The 14,023-nt window shown below is 40.8% G+C and overlaps 1 protein-coding gene across 1 annotated transcript; it reads left to right on the forward strand.

Moving 5' to 3' along the window:
- The first annotated feature begins 591 nt into the window (after positions 1-591).
- dnaja2a (DnaJ heat shock protein family (Hsp40) member A2a) lies at positions 592-13,474 on the forward strand. Its single transcript, XM_076737386.1, has 9 exons — positions 592-719; positions 2,056-2,115; positions 3,444-3,673; positions 6,747-6,827; positions 6,955-7,088; positions 7,193-7,389; positions 9,600-9,744; positions 10,716-10,843; positions 11,662-13,474. Exons 1-9 carry the CDS (start codon positions 642-644, stop codon positions 11,848-11,850), a joined length of 1,242 nt encoding a protein of 413 aa, XP_076593501.1. The 5' UTR covers positions 592-641; the 3' UTR covers positions 11,851-13,474.
- The last annotated feature ends 549 nt before the right edge of the window (positions 13,475-14,023 follow it).

Consider the following 14,023-nt stretch of genomic DNA (forward strand, 5'->3'; position numbering starts at 1 on the left):
AAATGTATGATGGCCAGTCAGTCAATATTAATTTAACTGAGATGCAGCCCTCAAAAACAAACGGGTAGAACATATCAAGACAGAACAAAAACATTATATAAATTCCCCAACACAAACAGAAGCAGAAGCAGAGAGCACACCAGAGGCACGCACACACATGCCCGCACACACCTGAGGGTGTTTAGGGCCCCACACCCATGTGCACAATACAAAACCATAAAAATCTCTCTGCTAAATGTTCAATGGTCAAGCAAGCAGATGACTTATTGTTGTTATATATTGTAACGGTAATGGATAGCTATGTGATGTTAACATTAATTAAAATGATGTATTATATAATTTAGTCCACTACACTGATGTGGTGATACATGCAGTTTATCGAGCAGGATATTTCGTATTTAGCAGACATGCAAATTCTATATTTTTCGTTGATGATTTTTGGCGACATAAGACATAAACTGTAGCGTATGTGTGGCGGTGGATCAGATCAGCAGTCATTCAGCACACCAGCAGCCTGGAGGCAGCAGAGGACACGCAGAGCGTCTTACCGGAAACTGAGACACGAGGCGAGCAAAACATTTTCCACCGGCTCTTTCTCTTTGTCCATCCACCTCCCTGCTGAAGCGACACACACAGCATCCATGGCGACTGTTGTCGATACAAAATTATACGACATTCTCGGAGTGTCTCCATCCGCATCTGAAAATGAGCTGAAGAAGGTAATGATACAAGAAAGGCGGAAGAAACCACGAAATGACATTACGTTTGTGTTTCGATTTTCAAAATGTTAAAGTTGCTACAATCAGGAAATGCGTTGCTATGTGCCGCTAGCTAATGTTAGCTGTGAGTTTGGCTAGTATGTTAGCAAGCTAACTGGCCTGGATGTTCGTCTGACGATGTGGCTGTAACGTTGGATTTTGTGAAATTTGGTGGTTTTTCATTTGTTTATTACGACCAGTCTGAAATTGTATTGTTATTTTAAACGGGGCAGGTAGCGTGAGTAACATTAACAATAAGCGAGATTTCGTGTAACTTAATGCTAGCATGTGACGTTACGAATCAAGTGATTGACCTCACGTTAGCTTTAGCTCAGGTGTTTGTCATATAGCTAGCGAACGCCAAGCCTGCCGAAGGTTGTAGAAAGAGGTCTTAGTTGGTATTTCTCAAAGGCTGGAAACTATTATCAGCTAGCTGCCGTTACCCGACAATGTCTAATGAGTGTGACTAAATAGTCACAGGAAGCTGACTTGAGTTTTGATCTTTGGATTAGCTAACCTGCTGTTGCGATTCGGCCGTACAGCAATGTTAACCTTTGGCAATAAGACGCGTCATCTTTTATTGGCATTATTGCAGTAGAACCTGAATGTCTTTCCAGTAACGTTAGGTGAGCCAGTTTGTGACATACACCGTCAACGTTAAACGATAAGTGAAATAATTAACGTTGAGGCCAGCCTCCGCTAGCATGAGCTAGCTGACTACGCATAGCATGCCATTTTAACCATATCCTTGTGAGTTTGCCTTGCTTTCACGTTTTGGTGTCCAGTATTTAACAGTAGTCAACTCTGTTTCCAGTTTGTTAGTTAACTTTGTTTGACGCAATAGGAAACGCTTGTCTTTGATATTTATATTGATATCGCAACGCCATCTTTGTGAAGTGTTAGCAAGGTATGCTAATTAACTTACGCAAGTTAACCTAAACGTTAGCTAGCGATCAAATTGTCAGACATTTTGAACTGCCATTTTTTTACGGTTGTAGTCTAGCTTAAAGTGGTGAGTAAAGCTGTCTCCACTTTCGGAAACTGATAGACAATTATTCGGTAAACCATTCTATACGAATTCCACGTTATGTAAAAGTGCGACGCCGTTACAGGTGGCGTTGTGCCGGCTGTAACATCTGGTTCCGCCAGAGAGGCACGTGTGATTGCGTTAACAGAGGATAAGGTTCTTTCGTATGTTCTTTCTTATGTCACGCCGGTGTGTGATTACAGCAAATGACGTATGTCTACAATGAGAATGGCATTAGCTAATACGGCTCCCTATTTTATGTACTCCTAGGCATACCGGAAACTGGCAAAAGAATACCACCCTGACAAGAACCCGAATGCTGGTGACAAGGTAAGACATTTGGGAAGGTGTCCTCTGGTTTATATTCATTCGTGTTTAAGAGTGTGTAGGGAGTGTGGTTTCTGCCTAAATTCAAGTGGAGAGCAAACAAGAATTACTTGTAAAATAGGTTTGAGTGGTATGTATGACCTTTGTTGCTCATGGGGGAGTGACTGGAACCAAAGCTTTGTTCTCCCCTAATGCTTGACATTTTCTTAAGATATCTTAAGGTGATATTATATAACATAGTTTATAAAGTCCAATGTAGTAAAAGAAAAGGAAATCTGGAGAGCGGGTGGCCAGTTTGCAATTTACAAAACAATTTTTGGTATTGTTCCAGTGGATTACAGTGTAAAATAGATTCATTAGTAAATAAAAACAGCTACAGTGTGGAGTCCAAATGCCTCATATTTGGTGTACCTGAAGCATTAATCTGATTCTGTGTTTTTTTAGTGCTGATAATTGTCTATACTTACCTTACATCTTAGTTTTACTTTTCTTTTACATTGAGGCGAAAGCCTTGGTACTTGGTTCTGTCACTAATTTGTGTTTGAACATGCAGTTAGATTTGTGAGCCCCACAACAACATTATCACAAGCCCCCTAAAGCTCCACAAAATATTGTCATTAACTTGTGTCACACTTTTGTAATAATTGTGGAAATTTAAGAATTAAGGGTATCTCTTCCATCATTCCCCTTATGGCTGACTGCCATTTTCTCAACAAGGGTTTGCATTGTTAGTTATAGGAAATGGCCACGTCAGGGAACTACGTCTGGAGACAGTATTTGTTTTAGGTGAAACACTGGTATTTAAGCAGATTTTACTGAGATGATGTCAGAGAGGAGCTGATTCAACTTTGAAGTAATGTTTTCTATTGTGGTCTTAGCCATCCTTTTTAATTGCCTTAGTGTTTTAATTTTCATGTTCAAACAGTATAAGGTGGTTATATCTTGATGCTTAAAACTTGAACGTGTACGTGAATGAAATGACCAGTTCAAAGAAGGTGGTGTAATTGTACTTTTTTGTTGAGTGACAGGGCATGTGTTTAGGTGTGGAATCGCCCTTATGTAAGGATATTGCAACCCTGGGTATGCTTTGTTTGAGAATCTCGTTGCGTTTGTTCCCACCAGAGCAAAGATTAAATATTATTGGAAATCATACAAGGTCCTGAGCTAGCAAATGACCAGCCTATCTTTTAGTCAGCTAAGTCAGTTGAAACTCCAAGTTTATGCCCTGTTGTTAATTTGATGTTGATTTGCTGTGTGGCTGTGTGATTCTGACAATTGAAATAGCATCTTGTAACATTTTTATTGTTTTTTTCTGTCCTCTCAAAACTTAGTTCAAAGAAATCAGTTTTGCCTATGAGGTTCTGACCAACCCTGAAAAGAAGGAACTTTATGACCGCTATGGTGAGCAAGGCTTGCGGGAAGGAGGTGGGGGTGGCCCAGGGATGGACGATATCTTCTCCCACATCTTTGGCGGTGGACTCTTTGGATTCATGGGTGGCCAGGGGAGTCGCTCCAGGAATGGAGGTCGGAGGAGAGGAGAGGACATGGTCCACCCACTCAAGTAAGATCAAGCTTGTCCAACCCTGATTCCAAAAAAGTTGGGACTCTGTGTATAACAATAAAAACAGAATGCAATTGTTTGCTAACAAATTCTCTTAAGTCACAACTGTTATACAAAGTTCCTGAGCCCATTTGAGAATGTCCTTAATAACAAGGGTGGGGAACCCTTTTCCTATCGGGGGCCATTTAAATTTTTACAACAAACTTTCAGGGCCATACTGAGATATTGAGCTCATATATCACGCTGCGATGGCTGGAAACTGCTTCTCTTTGGTGAGGCACCTGATGTCAGATGGTAGAGATGATGATGCTACGAGCAGCGAGTTCTCCAGGTTTGGGTCAGTCAGTCTTGAGCAGGAGCAAGTCTTTGCAAAAGTCAGTTTTGAAAAGAGCTGTTCACAGTAGAAGGTCGCTGTTGTGCAGCTCAGTGATTTTGTGTTGTCGTTTGTCAGGCACATCAGCTGGTTCCACATTACACAGCTTAGCAAACATGTTCATTTCCTTTCATTTATTTTTCATGTCCTGAAACCTCTTGCCAACTGCCTGAAGGAGTTTTCACACATATTCAGATGTCACAGCAGTGACATGTCACAGTGTTTCCCCTTTTCAGTTGAACTTTGCACAGCTTTAATTTCACTTCAGATGATTTCACATTTGAAAGCAGAGAGCTCAGAAGCTGCTGGAGCTTGAGGTTCAGCTCTGAGAGCTTCTTGGTAATGTCCATCATGAAGGTCAAGTCACACGGACACTTGTTCTCACCGAGTGTCCACATCAGGTTTTCCTTCTGTGAATTATTTCAGACAAAATGACACTTTGGAACAACTTTAACTTTTTTCTGGATCTTGCAGCTCCACAGCAACAACAAAGCTCTCCTTCACAAATTCTTTCTCTTAATGAGGTTTCAGCTTTTTAGCTGTTAGCTCGCTCACCACAAAACTTGCCTGCATAACACTGTTTCTGTCAGAATGTGGTCTCATGACAGCTGCTTGTTGGGCATCCAAACTTTGCAGAAGAGTGTTGACTTTATCCAACCGTATTTGTCCTTGCAGCTCCTCCAGCTTAGCATGTTTATAGCTGAAATGATTCATGAGATTGGCCTTTTTCATCACTGCGAGCATGTCCCCGCAAACTAAGATTGGCACCCTGGCTTGCCTTTAAGTAAGAGATCTCATTTGTCTTGGAAGGGTGACGCTCTGTGTCTGCTTTTCTATTCTTGACAGTCAGCATGATGCGTTGACATGACATCATCATCCACTATCTGCGCATTGTGTTCAGGAAGCATTCTTAAGGTCACAGTATTTTCTTTTCTTTTTTTCTTTTTTTGTATTTCTGGGCTGCTGTTTGGCTGGACAAAACAGTCTAGCAGGCCGTATTCATGCCGAATGCTCCCCACCCCTGCTTTATACACGTCTGTCACAAAGTGGTGAACCTCGCCTCATGCTTCCTTCGTACAGCCCTGCCTAGCTTACCTATGGAATGTTCCAAACACCTGATTTTCACCATTCCTCAACATTTACAGTCTTTTGTTGTCCTAGGAGTGGACGATAAGGCAAAAATTTTTGATCAAAGTATATGTAATTTTCTATCACACTAGTATATATCACAGTATACATCATGGTATGGTAATTGTGTCAATTCGAACAAGAGGTTTAAAACAACCATACTTCACCAAATTTTGATTATTTTTGTCCTTTGTTTAGAACTCCCATCCAAACAGAAACAACTCCCTCACATGAGACAACACTTGAGTTTAAAAACAAAAGACTCAAATCCGTAAAACTGACATTCTTTCATTATTGCCACCAGCTGTTGATCTCAGGTTACGTGAGAACATAGTAAGCAGTCCTGCTGCCTAAATCATGTGACCTTGTGAAGGAGCTGGATTGCTACATCGCGCTGCCCACCCCAGATATACAGCAGAGACACTAAAGCTGTTTTCTCATATGAACTCTGGGCAGTGTCCACAGAATCAGGTCCAGACATTGCCCAGAGTTTCCCTTTCATTCATGTATCATAGTTGTCCACATCAGATGTGTTTAGTTTAGACGAGCAGTGGCCCCTATGTAGAGCATGGAGGAGGAGGACTCATCCGTAATGGAGGCTGGTTTATGTTGATATGAATGCTACATGTGTTTGGACATATCTGCACTGTCAGTGAAAGAGTGGAAAGCAATTTACAGGAAAGCAGAAAAGCGTTTGAAGCAGGTACACTCCATGCAGTTTCATCAGCACACCCACTCGCTTGCTGTGTAGCAGAGTAGCATAGCATTCACTGTTAATGACAGCGTGTAAATACAACTCAGTAGGCTGTGGAATTAGATGGCTTCTTTTTTTGTCTGTTTTAATTGTTGTTATTGTTGCTGTATGATTGGGAGTCTGTCCAGGGTGTTTATTTTGAAAATTGACCACATTCTCTACACCGTCCCCTTGTCCGACTTCCTGCCTGGCTCAATCAGCTCTGTCCATCCGCCCATCAAAAATAGACTGAAGGAGGGTCGCTTCTGGGACACTTCTGAAACACACTGCAGCACTTCTGGTAAAATCATAAGCATTGTCTAGAATGGCCACGATCAGGTCCGGGTGTCGTATAATGGTCAGAACACGGTGCAGCCGTGCCTGGTGGAATTCAGGGATAGCTTGCATGATGGAAACGGTATTACCAAATCTCTGCTGGTTCTGCCATCACATGGTATGTAAGGTCATACCACCCAACGCAATGTTGCCCCTGTCCCAACTTGGTTGAAATCTATTGCTGCGTCAAATTCATAATAAGCATATATTTGCAAAAATCCATAAAGCAGATGTAAAGCCTAAAATATGTTGTCTCAGTTGAGTGTACATCAAAGGATTAGCAAATGCTCACATTCTGTTTTAGTTGCATTTTACACAGTGTCCAAACTTTTTTGGAATCGGGGTTATACACTGCAGCTTGAGTTAAATTTTTTGGATTTAATTGCATACATTTGTAAATGGAATTAGTTAAAATGTCCTTGATGTTAAGCTCAAGTTGTTGGAGTCCTGGTCTTCTGTCTTGTGTCACTTAACAGAATCTAAACATCACACTTTTTCTACAGGGTGTCACTGGAGGACCTTTACAATGGAAAAACAACTAAACTTCAACTTAGCAAGAATGTACTGTGTAGCACTTGTAATGGGTAAGTTGTATATCCAGCATGGGCCTGTAGTCCACATTATTTATTGCATTGCTGATGTTTTGCAAACCCTGTTGCATTTCCTTAGTTTCCAACAATTAATCCATCTCTGGGCTCCTTGTGTATGCAGGCAGGGAGGCAAGACGGGCGCTGTACAAAAGTGTACAACATGTCGGGGGCGTGGCATGCGCATCATGATCCGACAGCTAGCCCCAGGGATGGTCCAACAGATGCAGTCTGTGTGTACTGATTGTAATGGAGAAGGTAAGCGGCACAGTGATCTAAACTGCAATCAGGCCTTTCTTCTGTGTACTATTGTGGCTTGGCCTGCTTAGATCCCTCACCTTGTTCTCTCTAATCCACTCCAGGTGAAGTTATCAGTGAGAAAGACCGCTGTAAAAAATGTGAGGGAAAGAAAGTTGTGAAGGAGGTGAAGATTCTGGAGGTACACGTGGACAAAGGCATGAAGCATGGCCAGAAAATAACTTTTGGAGGAGAGGCTGACCAGGCACCTGGTGTTGAGCCTGGGGATATAGTTCTTGTCCTGCAGGAAAAAGATAATGAGGTAGGTGGGCCAGTCACTCTGTTTCCCCCCTGCGCCTTTTTTCATTTGTATAATTTGTTCTGTAGGACACAGTTCTGCTTATATTGAAGTATTATGTGTAAGTTAGTAATTACTCCTGCCAATAAAACACTGACCATAGTTTTATATCAACTTCCTTCACCCAGCCACAACTTCTGCTGAACCATGTACATGCTCTACAATAAGCTTATAGAGCTTAAGTTAGTTTTTTGTTTTCCAGTTTTTGTTTTTTGATCTGCTACTTCAACAAAAGTTTTTATTTATTTTTTTAAATTTCAGTATATGTGTTAGTGCCCGTATGAATGAGTTGCCTGGTGGTAAGTAATGAGATGGAAAAGCAGCAAAAGATGTGCAAACAGATTATCGATAGATTGTTGTAAAGTCTGTGGAAAACCTTTCTAAATAAAGCTTTATGTTATCGAATATAGCTGAACAATTCTTGCAGCTGCTTCATAGTGAAAGCCAAACTTGAACAGCTTACTGATGTCACATCACAGTCTCTGCATGCTCTTTGACAACTGTTGTCTGCTATTCTTGTTCCTTAGTGTCTTTGTTCCTTTCGTGCATTATGCTTGGGCTTTCTGTATCTGATTTTTTTTTTTTTTTTTTTTTTTTGTCATTCTACTTAAAGCAGTTTAATAACTGCCTGTCTTACATTTAGATCTGAAATCTAGACTTTAATTAGTGTAATCTCCTGCCTTAGCGCTACTAACTATGAGTTCAGTGTCGCTGTTCAGGAAGAATTTGGCATTTTGTCACCAATTGTGATAAAAATGTGCAGTCAAAATACTTGCTAGGACAGTGAAAGAGGGAAGTTGCCGGTCCATTGGGCGCCCCTACATTCAGCCTTACCCTTTGACTGCGCTACATTTATTTGCAGTGTTAAAAGGAATGATAATGTAGTGCACTTTTGTATCTCAGCACATAGAGGAATAGGGGATTAGCGATTAGCATTGTGTTTTTATTCTGTTGTTGATTTTGACGAAAGTCATATGTGCTGTATCTTGAGTTCAGATTGCCATGGTCGTACATGTGTTGAATAGCTCTAACACATACTTGTTATCCTCTCTGAAAACCAGTTTCATGATAAATCATATTTTCCTCCCAGGTTGATGAAATGAGTGATGTGCAGTTTTTATTCCAGGGTTATTGAAGTAAATGAGTTCTTTGTCACAGCAGTTGGATCCAGTGGGTGGTGCTTCAAACCTCTTAGCTGTCTTAGTGCTGGGAACCAGATTGTCTTCAGTGCAGTGCTTTGCATTGTGCAGATTTAGGATATGGAGTTACATGAGTGAATATCTGCCATGATGAATGTAGAGGCTCGTGGGCTACTGTATGTCAGTATATTTGGCTTGATATACCTACCTATAAGTCAAATGTTTTTTCACCTGTTTGAAAGCAGGTATTTCAAGGTTAGCTGAGTGTTATTGTTAAATTAGTTGTTAATAAAAGAGAAGTTCATATCTGATCTGAGGTCAGGCCCACCAACACATCCTGAGTGACTTGTCTAACATCTGTGACATACTGAATTCTTCACGTAGTGCTCACATGCTGTTCATGGGTTAGAATGAAAGCAGTGGTCAGTCTTGGATTACAGTTAAGTGTGGGGTTTGCCTGCTGTTCTTGGCTAACAAGCACACCAAGCATACATGAGAAGCTTGCCATTCATGAGTGGTTGGGCTGTGCATGTTTCTTGAGTAAGATAATAATCTGAGACACACGTCTTTGTTAGCAGGAGTTAAAGGAAGGAGAACAATCATCACCATGGTCTACCCTTCGTCCTGACCTCAATCATATGAAATTTATACAAGACAAACTGAACAGAGGGATCCATGCAAAGCAGCCCAACAAGTGCCTTATTTTTCTGCTGCCAAATTCACATGATGACATTACAGTTAAAAGTATTACTATTATTATTAGTAGTAGTATTAGTATTGTGTGTCTGCAGCTTACTTCACTGTCTCGGTTCATGATTGCAGTGCTGCTTTTCACCAGCAGATAGTGTGAACTGCTGACCATTGGTTGTGTGGAGATTGTGGTCACCCAGTCATTTAATTCCTTTGTCCTATAACTAACTATCCAAAGGACATGTTTCAGAAAAGACGAATGACCCATGATAACAGTATAAACTCCAAGGTTATAAAATGTTCATCAACCCGTATTTTTAACCATCTCTTTCTCTCACTTTTCAGACATTCAGGCGAGATGGCAATGACCTGTTCATGAACCACAAGATTGGGCTGGTGGAGGCGCTGTGCGGCTTCCAGTTTATGCTGAAACACTTAGATGGAAGACAGATCGTTGTGAAGTACCCAGCTGGCAAAGTCATTGAACCAGGTTAACACTCGTCTGTATTTTTAACATTATTTCACGGGACTGTACTGAAGCTGTAATATAGCAGGACTGTATAGTGCAACATATGTAGTGTACACGTATGTTGACGTGAACATGTACAGCGCCAGGACAAGGAACAGTCTGTGCTATGAATGGAATTAGCACAGTAGCATTGTGGGATACAGCTTTGCAATGCGTGTGTATGAGACCATCTGAAATGCTGTGAAAACACTCGTCTGGATGGAGATTGTTTTCAGTTTAAAATGCTGTTTTAAAATGAAAATGAAACAAGAAATATGCAGCACATCCAGTGTATCAGCAGGTTGTGCAGAGTTGCAGTGTAACAGTTACATATTCCAACAAACGAATGTTACGAGCCTGTCATCAGAAAAATGACCGTATGGTTGGGTGGCCATTATGACCCAAAATTTATCAGGCTTTATTTATTTAGGTAACGGAATTAGAAAAATAAAAGGGATACTCCACTCAAAATGTGCTTCTATCTCTTTTCACTCTAATAGCCATGGAAGGAAGCATATCTTAAGACAGAAAAAAGATTTAAAAGCAGATGTGATTATTGGTTCCAAATAGGAATGAAAATGAGGGATTGGCCCGCATCAGCATGGAAGGAGTGGCCTGACCCATAATGTAGGTTAATTAGTAAATGTAATGGGATTCATTCTCAGTTAGACAAGAGGTGGGATTAGGCATCTCAACAGCATTTATTTGGCAGAGAACCTAAAGTATATTATGGTAAATGAACTCTATGTACTACTTTACTAGTCTCACTGACCCCTCAACACACTTAACCACAAACATCTTTCAACATCTGTAGCACCAGGGCTATGTGCAGAAAACGCTGACGTACAGGTATATACAGTGTGCTGCAGGAATAAGTTTGGGCTTGTAGACAGTATTTCATGAAGGTAAATTATGAATAAAGTCTGTGTTTTAACATGCTGCATCCCTTCCAGGTTCAGTCAGGGTGGTGCGAGGAGAGGGCATGCCACAGTACCGAAACCCTTTTGAGAAGGGAGATCTGTATATCAAGTTTGATGTCCAGTTTCCCGACAACAACTGGATCAGCCCCGAGAAACTTGCGGTATGACATGTAACTCTCTCAACTTTTAGAATTTCTCTTATTATCTGGTTTTATTAGGCACATTACCATGAGTATACAGGCATTCACAACAAGTGTTGCTTTATTCTTTACTAGTGTTGAGAGTGAGTGAGTGTCTGTCTTTTGGGGAATTATTTTTTTTATGGAAAAAAACACCTGTTTGGAAAATTCCACAGGTAAACAGGTTGATTGGTAACAGGTGATAGTATCGTAATTGGGTATAAAAGGGGCATCCTGGAAAGACTCAGTCGCTCACAAGCGAGGATGGCGTGAGGTTCACCACTTTGTGAACACATGATTGGATAAAGGAGATTACTACATGGACTCAGGAACACTTTGTTAAACTGATGTAGGTAAACACAGTTAGTTTGCAAACCATTGCATTCTGTTTTTCTGTTTGTTTGTTTGTTTTTTGATGCTTTACACAGCATCCCAACCTTTTTGGAATCAGGGTTGTAGAATATAGATCAATGAAAGCAAGTAAACTCACATGTTTTTTACAGCATTTTTAATGAGAAGGCTTTGGCCTTCACAAGTAAGAATTTGTAGCTAAATTTACAACAGTAATTCCATTCAGAGATTAGAGCTATTCTGGCCATAAATAGCTTACTTATTGAGCACTTCCATTCACACAGTAATGCCTCTTATTCTCCCTCAAGATGTTGCACTCATTAACAGCTGAATTCCTTCTGTAGCACTGCATCCTTAGTCCCACAACTGTTAGGCACTACAGCGTGGTTAGAAAGCACGATGAGGCTGTCTGTTAAAGCTGCATCCTGATGAATGTTCCTCGTGTTTAGGAGCTGGAGGACATGCTGCCGTCACGATCAGAGCCGCCCATCATCACTGGAGACACAGAGGAGGTCGACCTGCAGGATTACGACGTCAGCCAGAGCTCGACGTCGGGGAGCCGCAGAGAGGCGTACAATGACAGCTCCGATGAAGAGGGCGGCCACCACGGGCCCGGGGTACAGTGTGCCCACCAGTAGTCTCATACTCTCTTGCATACACACACATATGACCCATGTTCTGCTTGGGGAGAAAATGTATGAGTTGCAGAGTAAACAAGGATGTAGGTCAGACTGAAAAGGCTCGGCAGTTCCTCAGACACAGATCAAATAAACGTTATATGGAGTCATGGCACCTGGAATTGTTGATTGTTATTGATTTGTGTTCTGGGATTATTTTGATCTTTGTCTGAAGATCTCCCTCTGGGGCAGCCACAGACTTCGCATTGCACCTGAAACAGGTTCAGACCCTTCAAACAGCAACTTCAGGTAGAAGGCATATTAGGTATTTAAGATGTATCAAAACAAATGGCTGCCCCAGTGAATGCCATGTGTGACTATGATCTGGTGTTCAAGGTGAACCCCCCACCCTTCTATTTCTCTGTCACCCCTGTTGAAGTCCATTCCCCCCCCTCTAATGGGAAGAACTCCAGATCAATTGAAGAAAGGAGTGTTTCTTGTTTGCTGAGTGTGTGACTTGCATTTTGTTTTCATAGTATTTACAATAATTAATTTAAAAACTAACCGATGTGCATATACAGACAAAGCAGCTGGAAATGTAACGTGCAGATCCTTGGACTCGTGTGCAGTGGCATGCAAACGTTTGGTCAAAACCTCTGTTCCTGTGAGTGGCTAAGGGAGTAAAAGATGAGCTGATTTCCAAAGTCATACAATGAAAGATAACACACTGCTTTACTATTTTATGCATGATTTGTCCTTTTATTTCCATTGTTGACCATTTCAAAATAACAAAAGTAAAAGAGCCCAAAGCAGAAGTTTGGGTGCCCTGCATGGTCAGTACTTCATAACACCCCATTTAGCAACCTGTAAACACTTTTCTGTACTTTGCTACCTTCTTTTAACCTTCTCCTGTTTTGTGGGCATCAACATTTCAATTTTCAGAGTGCTAGGCGGCTGCTTGGAGAAAGAGTCTGATTATTTATAAAGCTTTGAAATCACTTGGCCTTTCCTAACTGATTGTGATCAAACTATAGTCCTAACGAGCTAATTCAGGTCAGAGACTTTGGTAAAAGTTATCTGAGAGCTCAGATCTTTTTGGGGTGCCCAAACTTTTCTATGGCGCTCCTCTTTTTGTCACTCTAAAATTCAACTTAACAAGAGCAATGCACTAATCATGCTTAGAACGTTGAAAAGAATGTTTCCTGTGTGACGTCATGCCTTTATTTACAGCAACAGAGATTTTGACCAAAGGTGCCCCAAACATTTATCATGCCTCTGTATTCATGGATTCATCCAATCAGCACCATTAACAGGATTTGTTTCGGATTTTTACAGCTTTGTTTTATTTTGTAGGTGCTTCATTTTATTTCATTCTTTATATTTTAATTCAAACCGAAAATTGGTTGTTGTGTATATCATTGAGCCGGTTGATGGTAAGTTTCATCAGCTGCTGTATTCAAAGCCGTGTGATTTTTAAAAAAGAAAAATGACAAGTGAAATGACAAGTGTATAGCCCGTATCTGTGCTGAGACCATGTGCATGTAAAAAGCTTTGGTTCCTGCACTTATCAAACATACAATAAAGCAGCACACTTCTTAAGAAAATGTCTATGAAGTTGTTGAATAAATTGTTGAAATATCATCTACCGTGTGTGGTCCCTTGTCTTTTCTTTATTGTCATTAATGATAAAAAAAAAAAACATAAAAATAATAGTGGTGCTAAATAACCAAGCAGATTTTGTTTGATGTGCCATCTTAGCTGCTGACACCTTTGTGTAGCATCTGGTTTGTGGTGCTCACAGCCTCAAAACATTACACTGAAAAAAATCGACTGTTTCCAGAAGCAATGTGTCAGTAACAAAGCTAATCCACAAATACTGTCCGCATTGCTTGACAATTATTTTTAGTAACTGTGGACAGCAAATAGCACCTGACCAAAATGCCATGATGCTCAGCGTAGATCTATCTCCTTCCAAAAAAGTTTGATTAGTCAGTCACCCCATAAAAGGTCCCTAATCCTCAGTGTAATCTGAGTACATGGAAAAACTTGCAGACAACAAAACGCTGTCATGTTTTTTGCTAAAGTTGGACGTCAAAGAGGTAAATAATCACTACATCCCTGGCAGTCTGCCTGAATAGTAAATTGTTTCATTCAGATTTTGAAGTCAGCAGGTCTGGTTACTACTCACAACGGT

This window comes from Chaetodon auriga, chromosome 1 (assembly GCF_051107435.1).
Source record: "Chaetodon auriga isolate fChaAug3 chromosome 1, fChaAug3.hap1, whole genome shotgun sequence".
NCBI lineage: Eukaryota > Metazoa > Chordata > Actinopteri > Chaetodontiformes > Chaetodontidae > Chaetodon > Chaetodon auriga.

What these genes read in the sequence shown, in the direction of transcription:
- dnaja2a (XM_076737386.1), top strand. Translation starts at nt 642, where the DNA reads ATGGCGACTGTTGTCGATACAAAATTATACGACATTCTCGGAGTGTCT. An exon ending in ACCCGAATGCTGGTGACAAG is followed by an intron (nt 2,116 to 3,443) that starts GTAAGACATTTG and finishes CTCAAAACTTAG; the next exon opens with TTCAAAGAAATCAGTTTTGC. An exon ending in TACTGATTGTAATGGAGAAG is followed by an intron (nt 7,089 to 7,192) that starts GTAAGCGGCACA and finishes AATCCACTCCAG; the next exon opens with GTGAAGTTATCAGTGAGAAA.